We start from the raw sequence: 22,108 nt of genomic DNA, 5'->3' as shown, positions 1-22,108 counted from the left end.
GAACGTGGCGAAAGGTGGTTACCGAGTATTCTCAGCAAATTCCAACACAGCCTGCACTGAATTAGCCAAACGCATCACTGAGTAAGTGGCAACTTCATTTTGTGGCTCTTTTTGTAAATAAAACTGCGAGGAATAAGCCTTCATTTAATCAGAAGCTGGGGTCTTTCTGACGCTGTGTTCCACTTGCCTGTGCGGCACATGTTGTGTGTCTGGCTATTTACGCTGTCCACTGGCTATTTGACCTGTCATAAAGCTGTCAATCCTCAAACAGGCACCCACTTTCCGTAATAGGTTCCCAGCCACTCGGTATAAATGTTCTCTCCTAACTCCTACCTCTGATCTTTGAGATGTTGGATGTCGCTGACTAGGCCAGCATTTATTGATCATCCCTAAATGCCCTTGGAAGATGTGGCGATGAGCTATCTTTTTGAACCACTGCAGCCCACGTGCTGTAGGTACACCCACCGTGCTGTCAGGGAGGTAGTCCATGATGTTACCCCAGCAACAGTGATGGAACGGCCGATGTATTTCCAAGTCAGGATGGTGAGTGGCTTGGAGGGGAACTTGCAGGTGCTGGTGTTCCCATGTGTCTGCTGCCCTTGTCCTTCTGGGCCTAGCTCGATGCTGCGTGTTCCATCCGGTTTCCATCTTGATCGGCCTTTTAGTGGTTTGACACAACTGAGTGGCTGGCGAGGACATTTCAGCGGGGGGCAGTTACAAATCAACCAAATTGCTCTGAATCTGCAGCCAGGTGTCCATAAGACATAGGAGCAGAATTAGGCCACTCGGCCCATCAAGTCTGCTCCGCCATTCAATCATGGCTGATATGTTTCTCATCCCCTTTTCCCCATAACCCCATGACCCCTGATCGCCTAATTAATCAAGAGCCTATCTATCTCTGTCTTAAACATCGTGGGCCGAAGGGCCTGTTCTGTGCTGTATTTTCTATGTTCTAAAGACACTCAGGGGTTTTTCCTCCACAGCCTTCCGCAGCAAAGAGTTCCACAGATTCACCACCCTCTGGCTGAAGAAATTCCTCCTCATCTCTGTTTTAAAGGATTGTCCCTTCAGTCTGAGATGGTGTCCTCTGGTTCTAGTTTTTCCTACAAGTGGAAACATCTCCACGTCCACTCTATCCAGGCCTCGCGGTATCCTGTAAGTTTCAATAAGATCCCCCCCTCATCCTTCTAAACTCCAATGAGTACAGACCCAGGGTCCTCAAACGTTCCTCATATGACAAACTCTTCATTTCAGGGATCATTCTTGTGAACCTCCTCTGGACCCTTTCCAAGACCAGTACATCCTTCCTTAGATACGGGGCCCAAAACTGCTCACAATGCTCCAAATGGGGTCTGACCAGAGCCTTATACAGCCTCAGAAGTACATCCCTGGTCTTGTATTCTAGCCCTCTCGACATGAATGCTCACATTGCATTTGCATTCTTAACTACCGACTGAACCTGCACATTAACCTTGAGAATCGTGAACAAGGACTCCCAAATCCCTTTGTGCTCCTGGTTTCCGAAGCATTTCCCCATTTAGAAAATAGTCTCTGCCTCCATTCCTCCTTCCAAAGTGCAGAACCTCACGCTTTTCACATTGTGGATAGAAAACTGGTTGGCAGAGAGGAAACAAAGAGTAGGAATTAATGGGTCCTTTACAAATTGGCAGACAGTAACCAATGGGGTACCACCGGGATCGGTGCTGGGACCTGGGTGTCCTTGTGCACCAGTCGCTGAAGGTAAGCATGCAGGTGCAGCAGGCGGTAAAGAAGGCTAATGGTATGTTGGCCTTCATTGCGAGAGGGTTCGAGTACAGGAGCAGGGATGTGTTGCTGCAATTGTACAGGGCTTTTGTGAGGCCACACCTGGAGTATTGTGTGCAGTTTTGATCTCCTTCGCTGAGGAAGGATGTTCTTGCTCTCGAGGGAGCGCAGCGAAGGTTTACCAGACTGATTCCAGGGATGGTGGGACTGTCATATGAGGAGAGATTGACTAGGTTGGGATTGTTCTCGCTGGAGTTCAGCAGAATGAGGGGGGACCTGATAGAGACTTATAAAATTCTAACAGGACTAGACAGGGTCGATGCAGGGACGATGTTACCAATGATGGGTGTGTCCAGAACCAGGGGTCACAGCCTGAGGATTCAGGGTAAACCATTTTGGACAGAGATAAGGAGACATTTCTTCACCCAAAGAGTGGTGAGCCTGTGGAATTCATTACCACAGGAAGTAGTTGATGCTAAAACTTTGAATATATTCAAGAGGCGGCTGGATATAGCACTTGGGGAGAATGGGATCAAAGGCTATGGGGAGACAGCAGGATTAGCCCATTGAGTTGGGTGATCAGCCATGATGGTGATGAATGGCGGAGCAGGCTCGAAGGGCCAAAAGGCCGCCTCCTGCTCCTACATAGAAATGTATCTATGTATTCCATCTGCCACTTCATTGCCCACTCTCCTAGCCTGTCCAAGTCCTTCTGCAGCCCCCCTGCTTCCTCAATGCTACCTGTCCCTCTACAGATCTTTGTATCATCTGCAAACTTAGCAACAGTACCTTCAGTTCCTTCTTCCAGATGATTAATGTATATTGTGAAAAGTTGTGGTCCCAGCACAGACCCCTGAGGCACACCACTAGTCACCGGCTGCCATCCTGAAAAAGACCCCTTTATCCCCACTCTCTGCCTTCTGCCAGTCAGCCAATCCTCTATCCATGCCAGGATCTTACCCTTAACACCACGGGCTCTGAACCTATTTAACTGTCTCCTCTGCGGCACCTTGTCAAAGGCCTTCTGGAAATCTAAATAAATCACATCCACTGGTTCTCCTTTGTCCAACTTCCTTCTTACTTCCTCGGCCAAACAGGATAAGGACGGCAGATTTCATTCCCCAAAGGACATTGATGAGATGGGTTTTTACAATGGTCTCATTCAAAGTTCGCCACCTGCTGTCTAAAGTCTGACCATCAAAAGCCTGATAACTGGTAAAGTCTCTATCAGATCTCCTAACCTCCTTTTGGAATGAGGCAATCCTCGCTTCCCTTCTTGCTCCTCATCAATAGGTGTTAATTCCTGGTACCAACTGAATTAGTCCCAATAGCCTGTTCCAGCCTTCATTGAGGTCATAATGAGGTCATTGAGTTAGTTCCAGTTACGTTGATCAATTGGAGAGGTTGGGGCTATTTTCTTTGGCGAGGATATGGTTGAGAAGAGGTTTGACAGAGGTATTCGAAATTATGAGGGGTCTGGATAGAGAACATGGGCAGAAACTGTTCCCATTGGTGTCAGTGTCGAGAACGAGACAGCACCCATTTGAAGAAACTGGTAAGAGGAGCAGAAGCGGCTTGAGAGGTTTTCACACAGCGAGGACTGAAGGTCTGGAATGTGCTGCCTGAGAGCGAGCGTGGTGGAGGCCGGTTCAATGCTGCCTGAGAGCGAGCATGGTGGAGGCCGGTTCAATGCTGCCTGAGAGCGAGCATGGTGGAGGCCGGTTCAATGCTACCTGAGAGCGAGCGTGGTGGAGGCCTGTTCAATGCTGCCTGAGAGCGAGCGTGGTGGAGGCCGGTTCAATGCTGAGAGCGAGCGTGGTGGAGGCAGGTTCAATGCTGCCTGAGAGCGAGCGTGGTGGAGGCCGGTTCAATGCTGAGAGCGAGCGTGGTGGAGGCCGGTTCAATGCTGAGAGCGAGCGTGGTGGAGGCCGGTTCAATGCTGAGAGCGAGCGTGGTGGAGGCCGGTTCAATGCTGAGAGCGAGCGTGGTGGAGGCAGGTTCAATGCTGCCTGAGAGCGAGCGTGGTGGAGGCCGGTTCAATGCTGAGAGCGAGCGTGGTGGAGGCCGGTTCAATGCTGAGAGCGAGCGTGGTGGAGGCAGGTTCAATGCTGCCTGAGAGCGAGCGTGGTGGAGGCCGGTTCAATGCTGAGAGCGAGCGTGGTGGAGGCCGGTTCAATGCTACCTGAGAGCGAGCGAGGTGGAGGCCGGTTCAATGCTACCTGAGAGCGAGCGAGGTGGAGGCCGGTTCAATGCTGCCTGAGAGCGAGCGTGGTGGAGGCCGGTTCAATGCTGAGAGCGAGCGTGGTGGAGGCCGGTTCAATGCTACCTGAGAGCGAGCGTGGTGGAGGCCGGTTCAATGCTACCTGAGAGCGAGCGTGGTGGAGGCCGGTTCAATGTTCTGCCTGAGAGCGAGCGTGGTGGAGGCCGGTTCAATGTTCTGCCTGAGAGCGAGCGTGGTGGAGGCCGGTTCAATGCTACCTGAGAGCGAGCGTGGTGGAGGCCGGTTCAATGTTCTGCCTGAGAGCGAGCGTGGTGGAGGCCGGTTCAATGTTCTGCCTGAGAGCGAGCGTGGTGGAGGCCGGTTCAATGCTACCTGAGAGCGAGCGTGGTGGAGGCCGGTTCAATGCTACCTGAGAGCGAGCGTGATGGAGGCCGGTTCAATGTGCTACCTGAGAGCGAGCGTGGTGGAGGCCGGTTCAATGCTACCTGAGAGCGAGCGTGGTGGAGGCCGGTTCAATGTTCTGCCTGAGAGCGAGCGTGGTGGAGGCCGGTTCAATGCTACCTGAGAGCGAGCGTGGTGGAGGCCGGTTCAATGTTCTGCCTGAGAGCGAGCGTGGTGGAGGCCGGTTCAATGCTGCCTGAGAGCGAGCGTGGTGGAGGCCGGTTCAATGCTGAGAGCGAGCGTGGTGGAGGCCGGTTCAATGCTGAGAGCGAGCGTGGTGGAGGCCGGTTCAATGCTACCTGAGAGCGAGCGTGGTGGAGGCCGGTTCAATGCTACCTGAGAGCGAGCGTGGTGGAGGCCGGTTCAATGTTCTGCCTGAGAGCGAGCGTGGTGGAGGCCGGTTCAATGCTACCTGAGAGCGAGCGTGGTGGAGGCCGGTTCAATGCTGCCTGAGAGCGAGCGTGGTGGAGGCCGGTTCAATGCTGCCTGAGAGCGAGCGTGGTGGAGGCCGGTTCAATGCTGAGAGCGAGCGTGGTGGAGGCCGGTTCAATGCTGCCTGAGAGCGAGCGTGGTGGAGGCCGGTTCAATGCTGCCTGAGAGCGAGCGTGGTGGAGGCCGGTTCAATGCTGCCTGAGAGCGAGCGTGGTGGAGGCCGGTTCAATGCTACCTGAGAGCGAGCGTGGTGGAGGCCGGTTCAATGTGCTGCCTGAGAGCGAGCGTGGTGGAGGCCGGTTCAATGCTGAGAGCGAGCGTGGTGGAGGCCGGTTCAATGCTGCCTGAGAGCGAGCGTGGTGGAGGCCGGTTCAATGCTGCCTGAGAGCGAGCGTGGTGGAGGCCGGTTCAATGCTGAGAGCGAGCGTGGTGGAGGCCGGTTCAATGCTACCTGAGAGCGAGCGTGGTGGAGGCCGGTTCAACGTTCTGCCTGAGAGCGAGCGTGGTGGAGGCCGGTTCAATGCTACCTGAGAGCGAGCGTGGTGGAGGCCGGTTCAATGCTACCTGAGAGCGAGCGTGGTGGAGGCCGGTTCAATGCTACCTGAGAGCGAGCGTGGTGGAGGCCGGTTCAATGCTACCTGAGAGCGAGCGTGGTGGAGGCCGGTTCAATGTTCTGCCTGAGAGCGAGCGTGGTGGAGGCCGGTTCAATGCTACCTGAGAGCGAGCGTGGTGGAGGCCGGTTCAATGTTCTGCCTGAGAGCGAGCGTGGTGGAGGCCGGTTCAATGCTACCTGAGAGCGAGCGTGGTGGAGGCCGGTTCAATGCTACCTGAGAGCGAGCGTGGTGGAGGCCGGTTCAATGCTACCTGAGAGCGAGCGTGGTGGAGGCAGGTTCAATGTTCTGCCTGAGAGCGAGCGTGGTGGAGGCCGGTTCAATGCTACCTGAGAGCGAGCGAGGTGGAGGCCGGTTCAATGCTACCTGAGAGCGAGCGTGGTGGAGGCCGGTTCAATGCTACCTGAGAGCGAGCGTGGTGGAGGCCGGTTCAATGCTACCTGAGAGCGAGCGTGGTGGAGGCCGGTTCAATGCTACCTGAGAGCGAGCGTGGTGGAGGCCGGTTCAATGCTGCCTGAGAGCGAGCGTGGTGGAGGCCGGTTCAATGCTGCCTGAGAGCGAGCGTGGTGGAGGCCGGTTCAATGCTACCTGAGAGCGAGCGTGGTGGAGGCCGGTTCAATGCTGCCGGAGAGCGAGCGTGGTGGAGGCCGGTTCAATGCTACCTGAGAGCGAGCGTGGTGGAGGCCGGTTCAATGCTACCTGAGAGCGAGCGTGGTGGAGGCCGGTTCAATGCTACCTGAGAGCGAGCGTGGTGGAGGCCGGTTCAATGCTACCTGAGAGCGAGCGTGGTGGAGGCCGGTTCAATGCTACCTGAGAGCGAGCGTGGTGGAGGCCGGTTCAATGCTACCTGAGAGCGAGCGTGGTGGAATCTACCTATCATACAAACTAGGATCAGGATGAGGCCACTCGGCCCCTCGAGCCTGCTCCAACATTCACTCAGATCATGGCTGAATGGATGTAACCTCAATCCCACAGTCCTGCCTGACCCTGATTACACTTTCTCACCCTTGCTTCTCAAGTATCTAACTGGTTCTGTTTTAAAGATGATCAATGATTCTGTTTCCACTGTCTTGTGAGGAAGAGAGTTCGAGAGACTCTCAACCCTGCGAGAAAACAATTCTCATCTCCATCTTAAATGAGTGACCCTTTATTTTTAAACAGTGAACCCCTTGTCCTAGTTCCTATTTTAGATTCTCGCACAAGAGGAAACGGGACAAATCCAGACTGATCTCAAAGGTTTGGCTTCATTCTTTTCTGGATGTCTGCATGAGAAGACATGCATTTATTGTCTCAAGAAGCCGCTACCTTGAACTGCTGCAGTCCTTGTGATGTAGGTACACCTTCTATGCTGTTAGAGAGGGAGTTCAGGATTTTGACCCAGAGATAATCGAAAAACAGCAAGATGATTTTCGACTTGGAGGTGATAATGTGCTACTGCCTTTGTCTCAAAAGATGGCAGAAGTTACAAATTTCACAGGCCGGTTTAGCTCAGTGGGCTAGGCAGCTGGCTTGTAATGCAGAACAAGGCCAGCAGCGTGGGTTCAATTCCCGTACCGGCCTCCCCGAACAGGCGCCGGAATGTGGCGACTAGGGGCTTTTCACAGTAACTTCATTTGAAACCTACTTGTGACGAGCGATTTTCATTTTTCAAATTTGGAAAGTTCTGTTGAAGAAATATTGGTGAGTTGCTAAAATGATGTGAATACTCCACGCCAACAACAGGGTACCAATGGTGGAGGGAGTGAAAACATTTACTCCAGCACTGGACATTGTCCATAAATGCTGAGCTTGCATCACCTATCTGATACACCTGAAACTTCAATATTTGCTGCAGAGGTGCCTTTCTGACATTGTGATGAGTAAAAATGACTTTGTTAAATAATAATATAATCTTTATTAGTGTCACAAGTAGGCTTACATTACCACTGCAATGAGGTTACTGTGAAAATCCCCTAGTCGCCACATTCCGGCGCCTGTTCGGGTACACAGAGGGAGAATTCAGAATGTCCAATTCACCTAACAAGCTCGTCTTTCGGGACTTGTGGGAGGAAACCGGAGCACCCGGAGGAAACTCATGAAGACATGGGGAGAAGATGCAGACTCCACACAGACAGCGACCCAAGCCTGGAATCTAACCTGGGACCCTGGCGCTGTGAAGCAACAGTGCTAACCACTGCTACCCATTTTAGTTGGATTGAAGCCCTTATCTTTGAACCTCTATACCATTGCCTTTGCTCCTTCTCCATTGTCCCCATCAAACACTCCCAGGACAGGTACAGCACGGGGTTAGATACAGAGTAAAGCTCCCTCTACACTGTCCCCATCAAACACTCCCAGGACAGGCACAGCACGGGGTTAGATACAGAGTAAAGCTCCCTCTACACTGTCCCCATCAAACACTCCCAGGACAGGCACAGCACGGGGTTAGATACAGAGTAAAGCTCCCTCTACACTGTCCCCATCAAACACTCCCAGGACAGGTACAGCACGGGGTTAGATACAGAGCAAAGCTCCCTCTACACTGTCCCCATCAAACACTCCCAGGTCAGGTACAGCACAGGGTTAGATACAGAGCAAAGCTCCCTCTACACTGTCCCCATCAAACACTCCCAGGACAGGTACAGCACGGGGTTAGATACAGAGCAAAGCTCCCTCTACACTGTCCCCATCAAACACTCCCAGGACAGGTACAGCACGGGGTTAGATACAGAGCAAAGCTCCCTCTACACTGTCCCCATCAAACACTCCCAGGACAGGTACAGCACGGGGTTAGATACAGAGTAAAGCTCCCTCTACACTGTCCCCATCAAACACTCCCAGGACAGGTACAGCACGGGGTTAGACACAGAGTAAAGCTCCCTCTACACTGTCCCCATCAAACACTCCCAGGACAGGTACAGCACGGGGTTAGATACAGAGTAAAGCTCCCTCTACACTGTCCCCATCAAACACACCCAGGACAGGTACAGCACGGGGTGAGATACAGAGTAAAGCTCCCTCTACACTGTCCCCATCAAACACTCCCAGGACAGGTACAGCACGGGGTTAGATACAGAGTAAAGCTCCCTCTACACTGTCCCCATCAAACACTCCCAGGACAGGTACAGCACGGGGTTAGATACAGAGTAAAGCTCCCTCTACACTGTCCCCATCAAACACTCCCAGGACAGGTACAGCACGGGGTTAGATACAGAGTAAAGCCCCCTCTACACTGTCCCCATCAAACACTCCCAGGACAGGTACAGCACGGGGTTAGATACAGAGTAAAGCTCCCTCTACACTGTCCCCATCAAACACTCCCGGGACAGGCACAGCACGGGGTTAGATACAGAGTAAAGCTCCCTCTACACTGTCCCCATCAAACACTCCCGGGACAGGCACAGCACGGGGTTAGATACAGAGTAAAGCTCCCTCTACACTGTCCCCATCAAACACTCCCGGGACAGGCACAGCACGGGGTTAGATACAGAGTAAAGCCCCCTCTACACTGTCCCCATCAAACACTCCCAGGACAGGTACAGCACGGGGTTAGATACAGAGTAAAGCTCCCTCTACACTGTCCCCATCAAACACTCCCAGGACAGGCACAGCACGGGGCTAGATACAGAGTAAAGCTCCCTCTACACTGTCCCCATCAAACACTCCCAGGACAGGCACAGCACGGGGTTAGATACAGAGTAAAGCTCCCTCTACACTGTCCCCATCAAACACTCCCAGGACAGGTACAGCACGGGGTTAGACACAGAGTAAAGCTCCCTCTACACTGTCCCCATCAAACAGTCCCAGGACAGGTACAGCACGGGGTTAGATACAGAGTAAAGCTCCCTCTACACTGTCCCCATCAAACACTCCCAGGACAGGTACAGCACGGGGTTAGACACAGAGTAAAGCTCCCTCTACACTGTCCCCATCAAACACTCCCAGGACAGGTACAGCACGGGGTTAGATACAGAGAAAAGCTCCCTCTACACTGTCCCCATCAAACACTCCCAGGACAGGTACAGCACGGGGTTAGACACAGAGTAAAGCTCCCTCTACACTGTCCCCACCAAACACTCCCAGGACAGGTACAGCACGGGGTTAGATACAGAGTAAAGCTCCCTCTACACTGTCCCCATCAAACACTCCCAGGACAGGTACAGCACGGGGTTAGATACAGAGTAAAGCTCCCTCTACACTGTCCCCATCAAACACTCCCAGGACAGGTACAGCACGGGGTTAGATACAGAGTAAAGCTCCCTCTACACTGTCCCCATCAAACACTCCCAGGACAGGTACAGCACTGGGTTAGATACAGAGTAAAGCTCCCTCTGCAGTGTCCCCATCAAACACTCCCAGGACAGGTACAGCACGAGGTTAGATACAGAGTAAAGCTCCCTCTACACTGTCCCCATCAAACACTCCCAGGACAGGTACAGCACGGGGTTAGATACAGAGTAAAGCTCCCTCTACACTGTCCCCATCAAACACTCCCAGCACAGGTACAGCACGGGGTTAGATACAGAGTAAAGCTCCCTCTGCAGTGTCCCCATCAAACACTCCCAGGACAGGTACATCACGGGGTTAGATACAGAGTAAAGCTCCCTCTGCAGTGTCCCCATCAAACACTCCCAGGACAGGTACAGCACGGGGTTAGATACAGAGTAAAGCTCCCTCTGCAGTGTCCCCATCAAACACTCCCAGGACAGGTACAGCACGGGGTTAGATACAGAGTAAAGCTCCCTCTACACTGTCCCCATCAAACACTCCCAGGACAGGTACAGCACGGGGTTAGATACAGAGTAAAGCTCCCTCTGCAGTGTCCCCATCAAACACTCCCAGGACAGGTACAGCACGGGGTTAGATACAGAGTAAAGCTCCCTCTACACTGTCCCCATCAAACACTCCCAGGACAGGTACAGCACGGGGTTAGATACAGAGTAAAGCTCCCTCTACACTGTCCCCATCAAACACTCCCAGGACAGGTACAGCATGGGGTTAGATACAGAGTAAAGCTCCCTCTACACTGTCCCCATCAAACACTCCCAGGACAGGTACAGCACGGGGTTAGATACAGAGTAAAGCTCCCTCTACACTGTCCCCATCAAACACTCCCAGGACAGGTACAGCACGGGGTTAGATACACAGTAAAGCTCCCTCTACACTGTCCCCATCAAACACTCCCAGGACAGGTACAGCATGGGGTTAGATACAGAATAAAGCTCCCTCCACACTGTCCCCATCAAACACTCCCAGGACAGGTACAGCACGGGGTTAGATACAGAGTAAAGCTCCCTCTACACTGTCCCCATCAAACACTCCCAGGACAGGTACAGCATGGGGTTAGATACAGAATAAAGCTCCCTCCACACTGTCCCCATCAAACACTCCCAGGACAGGTACAGCACGGGGTTAGATACAGAGTAAAGCTCCCTCTACACTGTCCCCATCAAACACTCCCAGGACAGGTACAGCACGGGGTTAGATACACAGTAAAGCTCCCTCTACACTGTCCCCATCAAACACTCCCAGGACAGGTACAGCATGGGGTTAGATACAGAATAAAGCTCCCTCCACACTGTCCCCATCAAACACTCCCAGGACAGGTACAGCACGGGGTTACAGAGTAAAGCTCCCTCCATCTGAGAAATCCTCAAATAGGTTGCGGAATGAGTGGGTTAACACCCTGAGTTAATAAATGTTTCCGAGATTGCTATCAACAAAGAATAAGGCCATGAAGCAATTCTAACCCTGGTTGTACTGTGATCCCCATACGTCATGTATTAATCACTCCTCTGTTTCATAAAAATGGTAACCTTGCAGCAACTCACAGCTCTTTCACTTTTCCACTCCTGATTTTATTCCTTTGTATACAGTTCATTTGAGAAATCTATCCTGTGTGGTGGTTATGGTACTGGGTTAGAGATAGTTGACACACCAGTGGAATAATTTCTGATTTCCACACTTGTTAGTGTCGGACTTGAGTATTACTGAAAAAAAGAGAGGTGCTGTCAAAGCTTTTCATCTTGCACTCATCACGGCAGCTACCAGAATATCTAATTTTAAAGGAAAAAACAATATATACTGCACGACAAAAAGGTGCTGGTTGTTTAAGGCATTGCCATGGAGAATGCACCTGGGAGTTATTGTCCCCCTTTGTTAAATTCAAAAAATGGGCAGTGTCTGCACATATTCCTTTTCCCTGCAGAGGATCAGTCCCTGCAGGAAGTATGTGTAACTTCTAGCAAGTTGCGAATCTGACCGATTATCTTAAATTGAATGTTAGTGTAATGCTTAGTACACTGAGGATTGTTCAGCAAATGCTGTCCAATCACAGAATTGCATCTAATGTTAGACTTTGTATTCTGTGTTTTGGGCTGGTTGAGTGCAGTCTGTACTCTGCTTGTTGCGAACAATCGAAGGGATAAGTGGTTTGATGCGATCTGCCAGGCACTGGGACATATGGCCTATGCATCTGGCATCACACGACACTAAAATTGATTTATTAGTTTACTCATTTGTGTGGGGGGAAGATCATTTTTGGTTGGACAGCAGCATCCTGTTACAGTAAAACACCAATTTGTGTTACAGCTATATAGTAGTAGCGCGGAGCTTCACTTGTTGCTCAAATTTGTGCGATACGTTTGAGGTAGACTGACACCATTCATGTCCAAACATGGCAGCCTTTGACCCATTGGTGAGTGTGCACAAGACACGATGCGCCAGTGCAGCTAAAGGAATCATAAGAACATAAGAACATAAGAACTAGGAGCAGGAGTAGGCCATCTGGCCCCTCGAGCCTGCTCCGCCATTCAATGATATCATGGCTGATCTTTTGTGGACTCAGCTCCACTTTCCGGCCCGAACACCATAACCCTTAATCCCTTTATTCTTCAAAAAACTATCTATCTTTATCTTAAAAACATTTAATGAAGGAGCCTCTACTGCTTCACTGGGCAAGGAATTCCATAGATTCACAACCCTTTGGGTGAAGAAGTTCCTCCTAAACTCAGTCCTAAATCTACTTCCCCTTATTTTGAGGCTATGCCCCCTAGTTCTGCTTTCACCCGCCAGTGGAAACAACCTGCCCGCATCTATCCTATCTATTCCCTTCATAATCTTATATGTTTCTATAAGACCCCCCCTCATCCTTCTAAATTCCAACGAGTACAGTCCCAGTCTACTCAACCTCTCTTCGTAATCCAACCCCTTCAGATCTGGGATTAACCTAGTGAATCTCCTCTGCACACCCTCCAGTGCCAGTACGTCCTTTCTCAAGTAAGGAGACCAAAACTGAACACACTACTCCAGGTGTGGCCTCACTAACACCTTATACAATTGCAGCAGAACCTCCCTAGTCTTAAACTCCATCCCTCTAGCAATGAAGGACAAAATTCCATTTGCCTTCTTAATCACCTGTTGCACCTGAAAACCAACTTTTTGCGACTCATGCACTAGCACACCCAGGTCTCTCTGCACAGCAGCATGTTTTAATATTTTATCATTTAAATAATAATCCCTTTTGCTGTTATTCCTACCAAAATGGATAACCTCACATTTGTCAACATTGTATTCCATCTGCCAGACCCTAGCCCATTCACTTAGCCTATCCAAATCCCTCTGCAGACTTCCAGTATCCTCTGCACTTTTTCCTTTACCACTTACCTTAGTGTCGTCTGCAAACGTGGACACATTGCCCTTGGTCCCCAACTCCAAATCATCTATGTAAATTGTGAACAGTTGTGGGCCCAACACTGATCCCAATGTGTATATTGATCAGTGAAGGTAGACAGTCAGAGAACGCATAGTGGATTTCTCAACGTCAAGGACAGGGAGCTCAATCGACTGCCCCATTAGAAAGGTGAATTTTAACATTGGGCTGGAGCCCATTCTGGTGTGTTACATTGCAACTGCACGTTCAAATATAGCAAACTTATTATGTACGTATAAAAGATTTGGAAGGGGTAGAAAGGGCAGCAGGGTAGCACAGTGGTTAGCACAGTTGCTTCACAGCTCCAGGGTCCCAGGTTCGATTCCCGGCTTGGGTCACTGTCTGTGGAGTCTGCACGTTTTCCCCGTGTGTGCGTGGGTTTCCTCCGGGTGCTCCGGTTTCCTCCCACAGTCCAAAGATGTGCAGGTAGTGGATTGGCGACGCTAAATTGCCTCAATGTCCAAAATGGTTAGGTTAGGTTGGGTTACGGGGATAGGGTGGAGGTGTGGGCTTGGGTGGAGTGCCCTTTCTAAGGGCTGGTGCAGACTCAATGGGCCGATTGGCTTCCTTCTGAACTGTAAATTTTATTTTTACAAAACGTTAGGTGTCATCCTATCAAAAACATGTTTCTCATGGAAACCAATAAAAAAGTTGGAGAGCTGTGCCTAACGTTGATCCTGTAGCAAAACCATTTCTCTGGGCATGCTTGGTGTCATTAAAGCTGAATTCAACCGTGTGAGTTTCCAAATTCATAAGTTCAATGAATACAGATTCAGAAAATAGTTGGGCTCGCAATGTGGCTCTCTTACGTTTGCTCGAAGCTACATGTATTCATTCAGGGACCTGTCCTCAGCAGGCAAAAGGAATATGTCCAGCTTTTGCATCTCTTTTGAATTAAACTAAAGCTTGGGAAACAATAATCCCCTAGATTCTCCATGGCAACTCTGGTTCTTTCTCCACAGATGCTGCTGGTTTAGATAGATCTGGATCGGAGCAGGCTGGGAGGGCCAAAGGGCCTGTTCCTGTGCTGTAATTTTCTTTGTTCTTTTGTTCTTTGTCTTGCTGAGTTCATCCAGCGTTTTGTTTTTTATGTAAAGGAAATTTTAGATTTTTATGTAATTAAGTTCATCATCTGATACTTAAATGCAATTGAACCTGAGTAAACTAATTCTGCATATTTTCAAATGGAAATTGTACAATTTGTCTGATCTTCCATAAACCAGTGAATACTTAAAAGGTTAAACCATTACCCAAAAGTTAATTGGAACGAAATCAACAGTAATTGTCCTTGTGCTCGTCACGCTTCTCCTTGCCTTTGGGCTCCAACTGCTGTTGGTTACTTTGAATTAGTACCCGGTCTGTAATTATAATATTGCTCACATTGAGAAGACTGAGACTGCAGTTATAAACTTTTAATCACTTTTTGTTTTTCTTTAGACGTCTTGGAGTTGAACTTGGCAAAGCTGTGGTTTACCAGGAACCCAACCGGGGTAAGTGGCTACATTCCCTTGTGTGGAGTGACGATAACAGTGTATCATAGAATCCCTACAGAAGGAGGCTATTAGGCCCATTGAGTCTACACCGACCCTCTGAGAGAGCACCGTACCAAGGCCCACTACCCCATCCTATCCCTGTAACACCATAACCCCACCTAACCTTTGGACACTAAGGGCAATTTAGCTTGACCAATCCACCTAACCTGCACATCTTTGCACTGTGGGAGGAAACGGGAGCACCCGGAGGAAACCCACGCAGACACTGGGAGAACGTGCAGACTCCGCACAGTGACCCAGCGGGGATTGGACCCGGATCCCTGGCACCATGAGGCAGCAGTGCTAACCACTGTGTCACCGTGTCGCCCTGTACTGCTGTAATGTTCAGTTCTCGGTCCAGGAAACATGTGACATTTGTGCATAAACTCTAATTATCCTGATTCCTCGGTTCTTCCCCTGCCCTCCCATCACAAACATGTGAAAAGTGGTTACATTTCTGAAGATTGCTGGCTGGATATGCAACCGCATTCTGCCACTGAAGGTTTAGCTGCCTGTGTGGGGGGGTGGGGCCTTGTTGGCAGTACGCAGTAATCATTGACCTTGAATTCCATTTTATATTTGCTGTGGCATCTGGGAGTGTGGCTGCAGATTCAACAATTTCCTTTCAGTAAACGTGGCGTTTGTGCATCTCTTGATATTTGTGTACACCGCTCTCTATGAAAGGAGTTTCTTTGCTGGAACGCTGATACAAAGCAAATACTGTAGATGCTGGACATCTGAAATACTAACAGAAAATGCTGAATGTTCAGTAGGTGAAGCAGCATCTGTGGAGAGGAACAGTTAAGATTCAGTTTGATGGCTTTGCAGCAGAACGGAGGATTTCTGACGACAGATCTGATACATGAACTCTTTCTTTTTCTTTCCAATTAAGGGGCAATTTAGCGCAGCCAATCCACCTACCCTGCACATCTTTGTGTTGTGGGGGCGAAACCCACGCAAACACGGGGAGAATGTGCAAACTCCACACGGACAGTGACCCAGAGCCGGGATCGAACCCGTCACAGGTCCGGCAGCGGGACCGCCGTGAGTCCGGCCGCGTGTCCGCCGAGGGTCCGGCCGCCTGCCCCCCCGCCGGTCCGGCCGCCTGCCCCCCCGCCGGTCCGGCCGCCTGCCCCCCCGCCGGTCCGGCCGCCTGCCCCCCGCCGGTCCGGCCGCCTGCCCCCCCGCCGGTCCGGCCGCCTGCCCCCCGGGGATGGGGGTTCTGTGTTTCTGGAGTCTGTTGTTGGTATCAGATTACCAACATAGCTGTCAGGTGTCCGTGTTGTCCCGTCTGGTCCCTACTCCACTTGTCCTTTATGGACCACAGTGGAGAACAGGACTGTATCACCCCCACGTAGTTGCACCCACAAATTACTGACTAGCGGTTTGGGACAGAGCTGCTGGCTGATGTTCTCCTTTGTTGAGTTATCGTTACAAATTTCCCAAATTGGGATGTAATCTCTGAAACCTGTTTATTGGCTAAAACAGAGTCTAACTTCAGTTACAAAGCATAACTCATGGTGTCTTATTTCTCAGCATGTTGCATTCTGTCTTAACAGAAACCCGGGTGGAGATAAAAGAATCCGTTCGTGGCCAGGATATTTTCATCATCCAAACCATCTCGAGGTAAATGTCACCAAGCTGCTGCCTCAGTAATCACTGTCCTTCTCTGCAGCATGCAGTGTCGCTGGAGCAAGTATAGGTGGAAAGGGGTCCGGAGGGGCGGGGGGGAGGGTGGAGGCTAGTTTTCATCCTCGTGCCTTTTTGCAGAATATTAACTTTCTGGATGCACAGTGCAAAATTAGGAAGAGGGCTGGATGTCGTTGCTCAGGAAACCAAGTCCAGTGTCCAGTTGAATGCACAAATTCAGGTAATTATGATTTCATTGCCATTACAAAGACGTGGCTACAGGGTGACCAAAATTGGGAACTATATATTCATGGATATTCAGCACTTGGAGGGGCAACACAGTGGTTAGTACTGTTGCTCCACAGCGCCAGGGACCCGGGTTCGATTCCCGACTTGGGTCACTGTCTGTGCGGAGTCTGCACGTTCTGCCTGTGTCTGCGTGGGTTTCCTCCGGGTGCTCCGGTTTCCTCCCACAGTCCCGAAAGACGTGCTGTTAGGTGAATTGGACATTCTGAATTCTCCCTCTGTGTACCCGAACAGGCGACGGAATGTGGCGATGAGGGGATTTTCACAGTAACGTCATTGCAGTGTTAATGTAAGCCTACTTGTGACAATAAAGATTATTATTAATATATGGGGGTTGTCAACGAGCATCCAGCACCAGCAGGTGCAGTTGGAGGAGTCCACCGCGTGCGGGAGCAGGGTGTGGTGCCCACCATGCGTGCCACGCAGGTCAACATCACACGGGTGGCGTCTGCGATGGAGGCCTTGGGGGCGAAGGTTTCAACCATGGATCTCCATGTCCGAGGCCAGGAATACTCGGGAATCGAACCCGGGTCCCTGGTGCTGTGAAGCTACAGTGCTAACCACTGTGCTACCATGCTGCCTGTAGTCCCTGGCTCTGCGACTGCATCTCCACAATTGATGGGACCGTACGTTCCTGAAGCCGAAACCCACCTGGATGGCAGCTAATCCCTGGGGCCGGCCCGTCCTCCAACCGCCAGCCCGCTCGGGACTACCTACCTCCACCTTCTGTACAGGAGCATGTGTGTGGTGCGCACCAGATAGCGCCCCAGGAACCTCTTCAGTAAAGTGCCCAACCGAGGTGAGTGTCTGTGGGATGGTGGAGAATGTTGGAGACAACTGTGACGGCAAGTCCCCAGACTAGAGGGGTGTGTTGGAGGGGGGAGGGTGGTGTGGGGTGAGGTGGCACAATGCCACGGGGAACCACAATGTAGTGGGGCTCTCACTTCCTCGCCCGATGCCCACTGATGACGCCCAGTGCCGCCTTCTGCTGCGGTGAGGGGCCCCAGGTCCGTGGGGGTTCCTCCAGCCTTCCCCGCACCCGGCGGTTCCGATTGGGCGGGTGCTGGGTTATGGGTGTGTGGGAGGGGGGTTAGTGCCAGTATTCACCCTGAGGAGGTTGTGCAGTTTTTTCCTGCACTGCTGGTCGGTTCGTACAGTTGCCCACGGCGCTGACCACCTCTGCCACCTTTGTCCAGCCCCAGCGAATGGCGGCAACTGGCAGCAATCTTCCCACCCTGGGGCACAGGATTTGTCTGTCTCTCCAAAGCATCCAGTGAGGTCTCCAGATCCACGTTGGTGAACCTCGGGGCCACGGGTCTTGCTGCCATCTCGCTGGCTGGGATGGTGTGTGTGGGGAGTGTAATGTGTCTCTGCGGCTGCAGCTTGTCAGCCTCCCGAGTGCCAATCACGGACCCGGCAAATCCGGCCCCGTTTCTCACTGGAATCGGTTGTGTTCCACGTGGAGCCGGTCGGTGCGAGACCCTCCGCACTCGCTGAATCGATCCCGGTGCGGCGCCAGTTTTGCTGTGGTGGAAACTCCACTAATCCTGTCCCGGCGTCAACACTTAGTCTCAGGAACGGAGAATCCGGCTTCAGCACTTTAAATTTCCCGGCCGTTGCACACTGGGAAACTTGAACCTGCATCTCCGAATCCACCCAGCAATCGGGGATTGGCCCACTGCTCCCGGGTTATACTCCGTGTTGTTCTGAAAGAAAGCAGCGGGTTCAGAGGCTGCATCACAGCAGCTTCCTCGCCGTGGCCGAGTTGTTTATAATTCACCAAACTGATGTGGGCAGCGTATAAACTCGGAAAAGAGAGATATATTCTATGTGAGTAATATAGTAATTTACGATTGTATGATGGGGTTTGTAAGCTCCCGTAGGGGCTTGGGCTCAATAACCTCATTCATCTCCGTGTACCTTAGCCTTCGGAGATAAGATAAGCAAAATGTTAATGGCTGAGCTGGTAAGTACATGTGTTCGAGATGAGTGAAGTTGCGTTATTGCTGAGATGTTGTGACCAGGCTAAACGTTTGCTCTTTTGCAGGGATGTTAACACCGCTGTAATGGAATTACTGGTCATGGCCTATGCCTGCAAAACCTCGTGTGCCCGGAACATCATTGGTGTCATTCCCTACTTCCCCTACAGCAAGCAATGTAAGATGAGAAAGAGGGGCTCCATTGTGTGTAAGCTACTTGCGTGCATGCTGGCCAAAGCAGGTGAGTTTACGGTCCAGCTGGGGTTCTCTGAGATTTGTCTGTTTTCTCCAAGGCAGCTCGTTGAGACGAGTTTGTTGAAACCGTTACTGTTTATTTCCAGCTGGATATACATCGCAGGAGCTCTGCCTGAGGGAACACTTCCCCATCCTCTGCATCTCTGCTATTGTGTGACCCCCCCCCCCCCCCCCCCCACCGAGCACCGAGCCCGCTCCACCGTTCAATATGATCATGGCTGAGTCTCTATCGCACGGCCATATTCCCGCCCCATCCCCATACCCCTTGATGCCATTAAAATCTAAAAATTATTTAACTCTTTAACACATTCAGTGACTTGCCCTCCACAGCCTTCTGTGGTAGAGAATGGAGTTAAGAAATGTTTCTTCATCTCAGTCCTAAATGGTCTCCCCTGTATCCTGAGAGTGTGACCCTGGTTCTAGATTCCCCAACCAAGGAAACATGCTCCCTGCATCTAGTCTGTCAGCCCTGTTAGAATTTTCTACGTTTCAATCCAATCTCCTCTCATTCTTCTCAACTCCAGTGAACACAGGCCCAGTCAATCCAATCTCTCTTCATAGGACAGTCACGCCAAGCCCAGTATCAGCCTAATGAACCTCCATTGCACTCCCTCTGTGGAAAATCCATCCTTTCTTAGATAAGGAGCCAATATTGTGCACACTACTCCAGGTGTGGCCTCACCAAGGTCTTGTATAACTGCAGTAAGATATCTCAACTTCTGAACTCAAATCCTCTTGCAATGAAGGCTCACATAGTATTGGCCTTCAGAATTGCTCATTGCACCTGCCTCTCCACTTTCATTGGCTGGCGTACAAGATCCCTTTGTACATCCGCACTTATAATAATAATATTTTATTGTCATAAGTAGGTTTACATTAACACTGCAACAAAGTTACTGTGAAAAGCCCCGGGTCGCCACATTCCGGCGCCTGTTCGGGTACACTGAGGGAGAATTCAGAATGTCCAGTTCACCTAACAGCGCGTCTTTCGGGACTTGTGGGGGGGAACCGGAGCACACGGAGGAAACCCACGCAGACACGGGGAGAACGTGCAGACTCCGCACAGACAGCGACCCAAGCCGGGAATCGAACCTGGGATACTGGCGCTGTGAAGCAATAGTACTAACCACTGTGCTACCGTGTTTGTCCAGTCGCTCAACTTGTCTCAATCACCTTGAAGGCTCCTTGCATCCGCCTCACAACCCTCAATGCTGTTCAGTTTTGTGTTATCAGCAAACATGGAAATGTCACATTTGGTTCCCTCATCCAGGTCATTTATTTATATTGTGAACAGCTGGGGCCCAAGAACTGATCCCTGGGGTGCCTCACTCATCACTGCCCGTCACTCAGAAAAAGACTCCTTTATTCCCACTCTCTGTTTCCTGGCTGTTAACTAATTCTCGATCTGTGCCCCCTATCCCATGAGCTTTAATTTTGCCCACTAACCTCTGATGAGGGATCTTATTAAAAGCCTTCTGAAAGCCCAAATACACCACATCTACTGACTCGCCCTTATCTATTCGACCAGTTCCAACCTCAAAAAACGCAAGCCCATGCTGCCTTCGTCCAATCCCGTTAATGCTTTCCAAATGTTCTGTTATGACATCTTTTACAACAGAATCTAGCATCTTCCCCAATCCTGTCAGGGTAACTGGTCTGTAATTCTCCCTTTTCCCCCTCTCCCTAAGGGGTGTTACGTTTGCCACCCTCTAATCTGTGGGAACTGCTCCAGAGTCCACAGAATTTGAGAAGGCGACCACCGGAGCACCCAATATTTCCAGGGCCACTTCCTTTACTGCTCGGTGATGGAGATTATCGGGCCCGGGAGATTTGTCAGCCTTTAACTCCATTAATTTCCCCAGTGTGATTTTCTTAATAATACTGTACAGGTATTGGGGAAGAGCAGAGTTTGTGTGATACATGTTATTTCTGAGAGTGCATGTTGGCTCTGTTTACTCTGCACAATCAGAAATTCCTAGAAGTAATAATTAAACTAGAGATGGCAATTGGTAGCAACTGCAGGAAATGTTTCCTCTCTTTCCTCGGTTGTGTTGACATCCTTACTGAGCACTGCAGGACAGCAGCCTGGAATTGATGATATAGGAGTGGTGTTACGCTGAAGAAGATTCATTGTTAGAGACTTCTGGCCTCCGTCTAACAGCTGTTTGTTGAATGCTTGGTGAAATCAGTGTGTTTGTGTGCTGTGTCCTCAGGTTTAACCCACATTATCACAATGGACTTGCACCAGAAAGAGATCCAGGGCTTCTTCAACATTCCAGTTGACAATCTTCGAGCATCGCCATTTCTCCTGCAGTATATCCAGGATGAGGTGAGACTGTGAGACACTGTGCCAGCTGGTGGGAGTGAGTGAGATTCGAAATGAGTTTCCGCATCTATAATCAGAACCTGCTCATGAACTGTTTTCAGTTCAAATTAAACATGGAAGGTTTTGAAATTTACAACTCCGCCTTTTTCCCAATTGTCTCTGCCTTTTTCTGGTGAGAGGAATTCCAAACTAATCCCACCGTCCTCATAACCCTGTACAATCTTTTGATTCAAATGTTGTTCTTGTTTTCCTTTTAAAAGATGCAGTAGTTTTTATCTAAAACCCTGTTTCTAATCCGTATCGTCAGATGTTTGGAAAAGCAGTAAAATAAATTTCTTCCAACCTTTTCTTTTTTGTTGTTTTTAATTAATGGGTGCTCATCATTAATTTTCCCAACCAGGAAAAGCAAATTCTTCCTATTTCACACAAAACAAGTCCATTTTAAAACCGAGATTAAATGTCCTCTTGGCTTCTGTGTTACAAGGAAGCAATCTTATTTTGCCGAATAGCCATCGTTCCCATTCTTTGATCGGTGCACACTATTACTTCAATGTTGTGTCCAAAGTGAGCCATCTATAATTACACACAGTATGCTTTAGTCTAGTCGCAACCTTGTGCAAATTAATCATTACTTCATTACCGCTGCATTCTAGCTTCTCTAAACACTAAACTACACAAGACCATAAGAGATAGGAGCAGAATTAGGCCACTCGGCCCATCGAGTCTGCTCCGCCATTCAACCATGGCTGATATTTCCTCATCCCCATTCTCCTGCCTTTCCCCCCCCCCCCCCCCCATAACCCCTGATCTCCTTATTAATCAAGAACCTATCTATCTCTGTCTTAAAGACACTCAGTGAATTGGCCTCCACAGCCTTCTGCGGCAAAGAGTTCCACAGATTCACCACCCTCTGGCTGGAGAA

General features: G+C 50.4%; 1 protein-coding gene across 4 annotated transcripts in view; it reads left to right on the top strand.

Annotated features, from left to right (window-relative positions):
- The first annotated feature begins 6 nt into the window (after positions 1–6).
- The window catches only part of LOC140395747 (phosphoribosyl pyrophosphate synthase-associated protein 1), a 56,693-nt gene continuing 34,591 nt past the window's right edge, over positions 7–22,108 (top strand). The window contains exons 1-5 of one of the 4 annotated variants that reach the window (XM_072483903.1): positions 7–81; positions 14,597–14,649; positions 16,251–16,317; positions 18,674–18,846; positions 21,074–21,189. In XM_072483903.1, coding sequence (XP_072340004.1) covers positions 18,693–18,846; positions 21,074–21,189 — 270 coding nt within the window. In that variant the 5' untranslated portion in view covers positions 7–81; positions 14,597–14,649; positions 16,251–16,317; positions 18,674–18,692. Of the gene's footprint in view, positions 82–14,596; positions 14,650–15,381; positions 15,492–16,250; positions 16,318–18,673; positions 18,847–21,073; positions 21,190–22,108 lie in introns of those variants that run through there. The other 3 variants (XM_072483900.1, XM_072483901.1, XM_072483902.1) reach the window with 3 other exon arrangements.

The sequence above is a fragment of the Scyliorhinus torazame genome, chromosome 18 (genome assembly GCF_047496885.1).
Source record: "Scyliorhinus torazame isolate Kashiwa2021f chromosome 18, sScyTor2.1, whole genome shotgun sequence".
NCBI lineage: Eukaryota > Metazoa > Chordata > Chondrichthyes > Carcharhiniformes > Scyliorhinidae > Scyliorhinus > Scyliorhinus torazame.
This window is presented reverse-complemented; position numbering and strand designations above follow the sequence as displayed.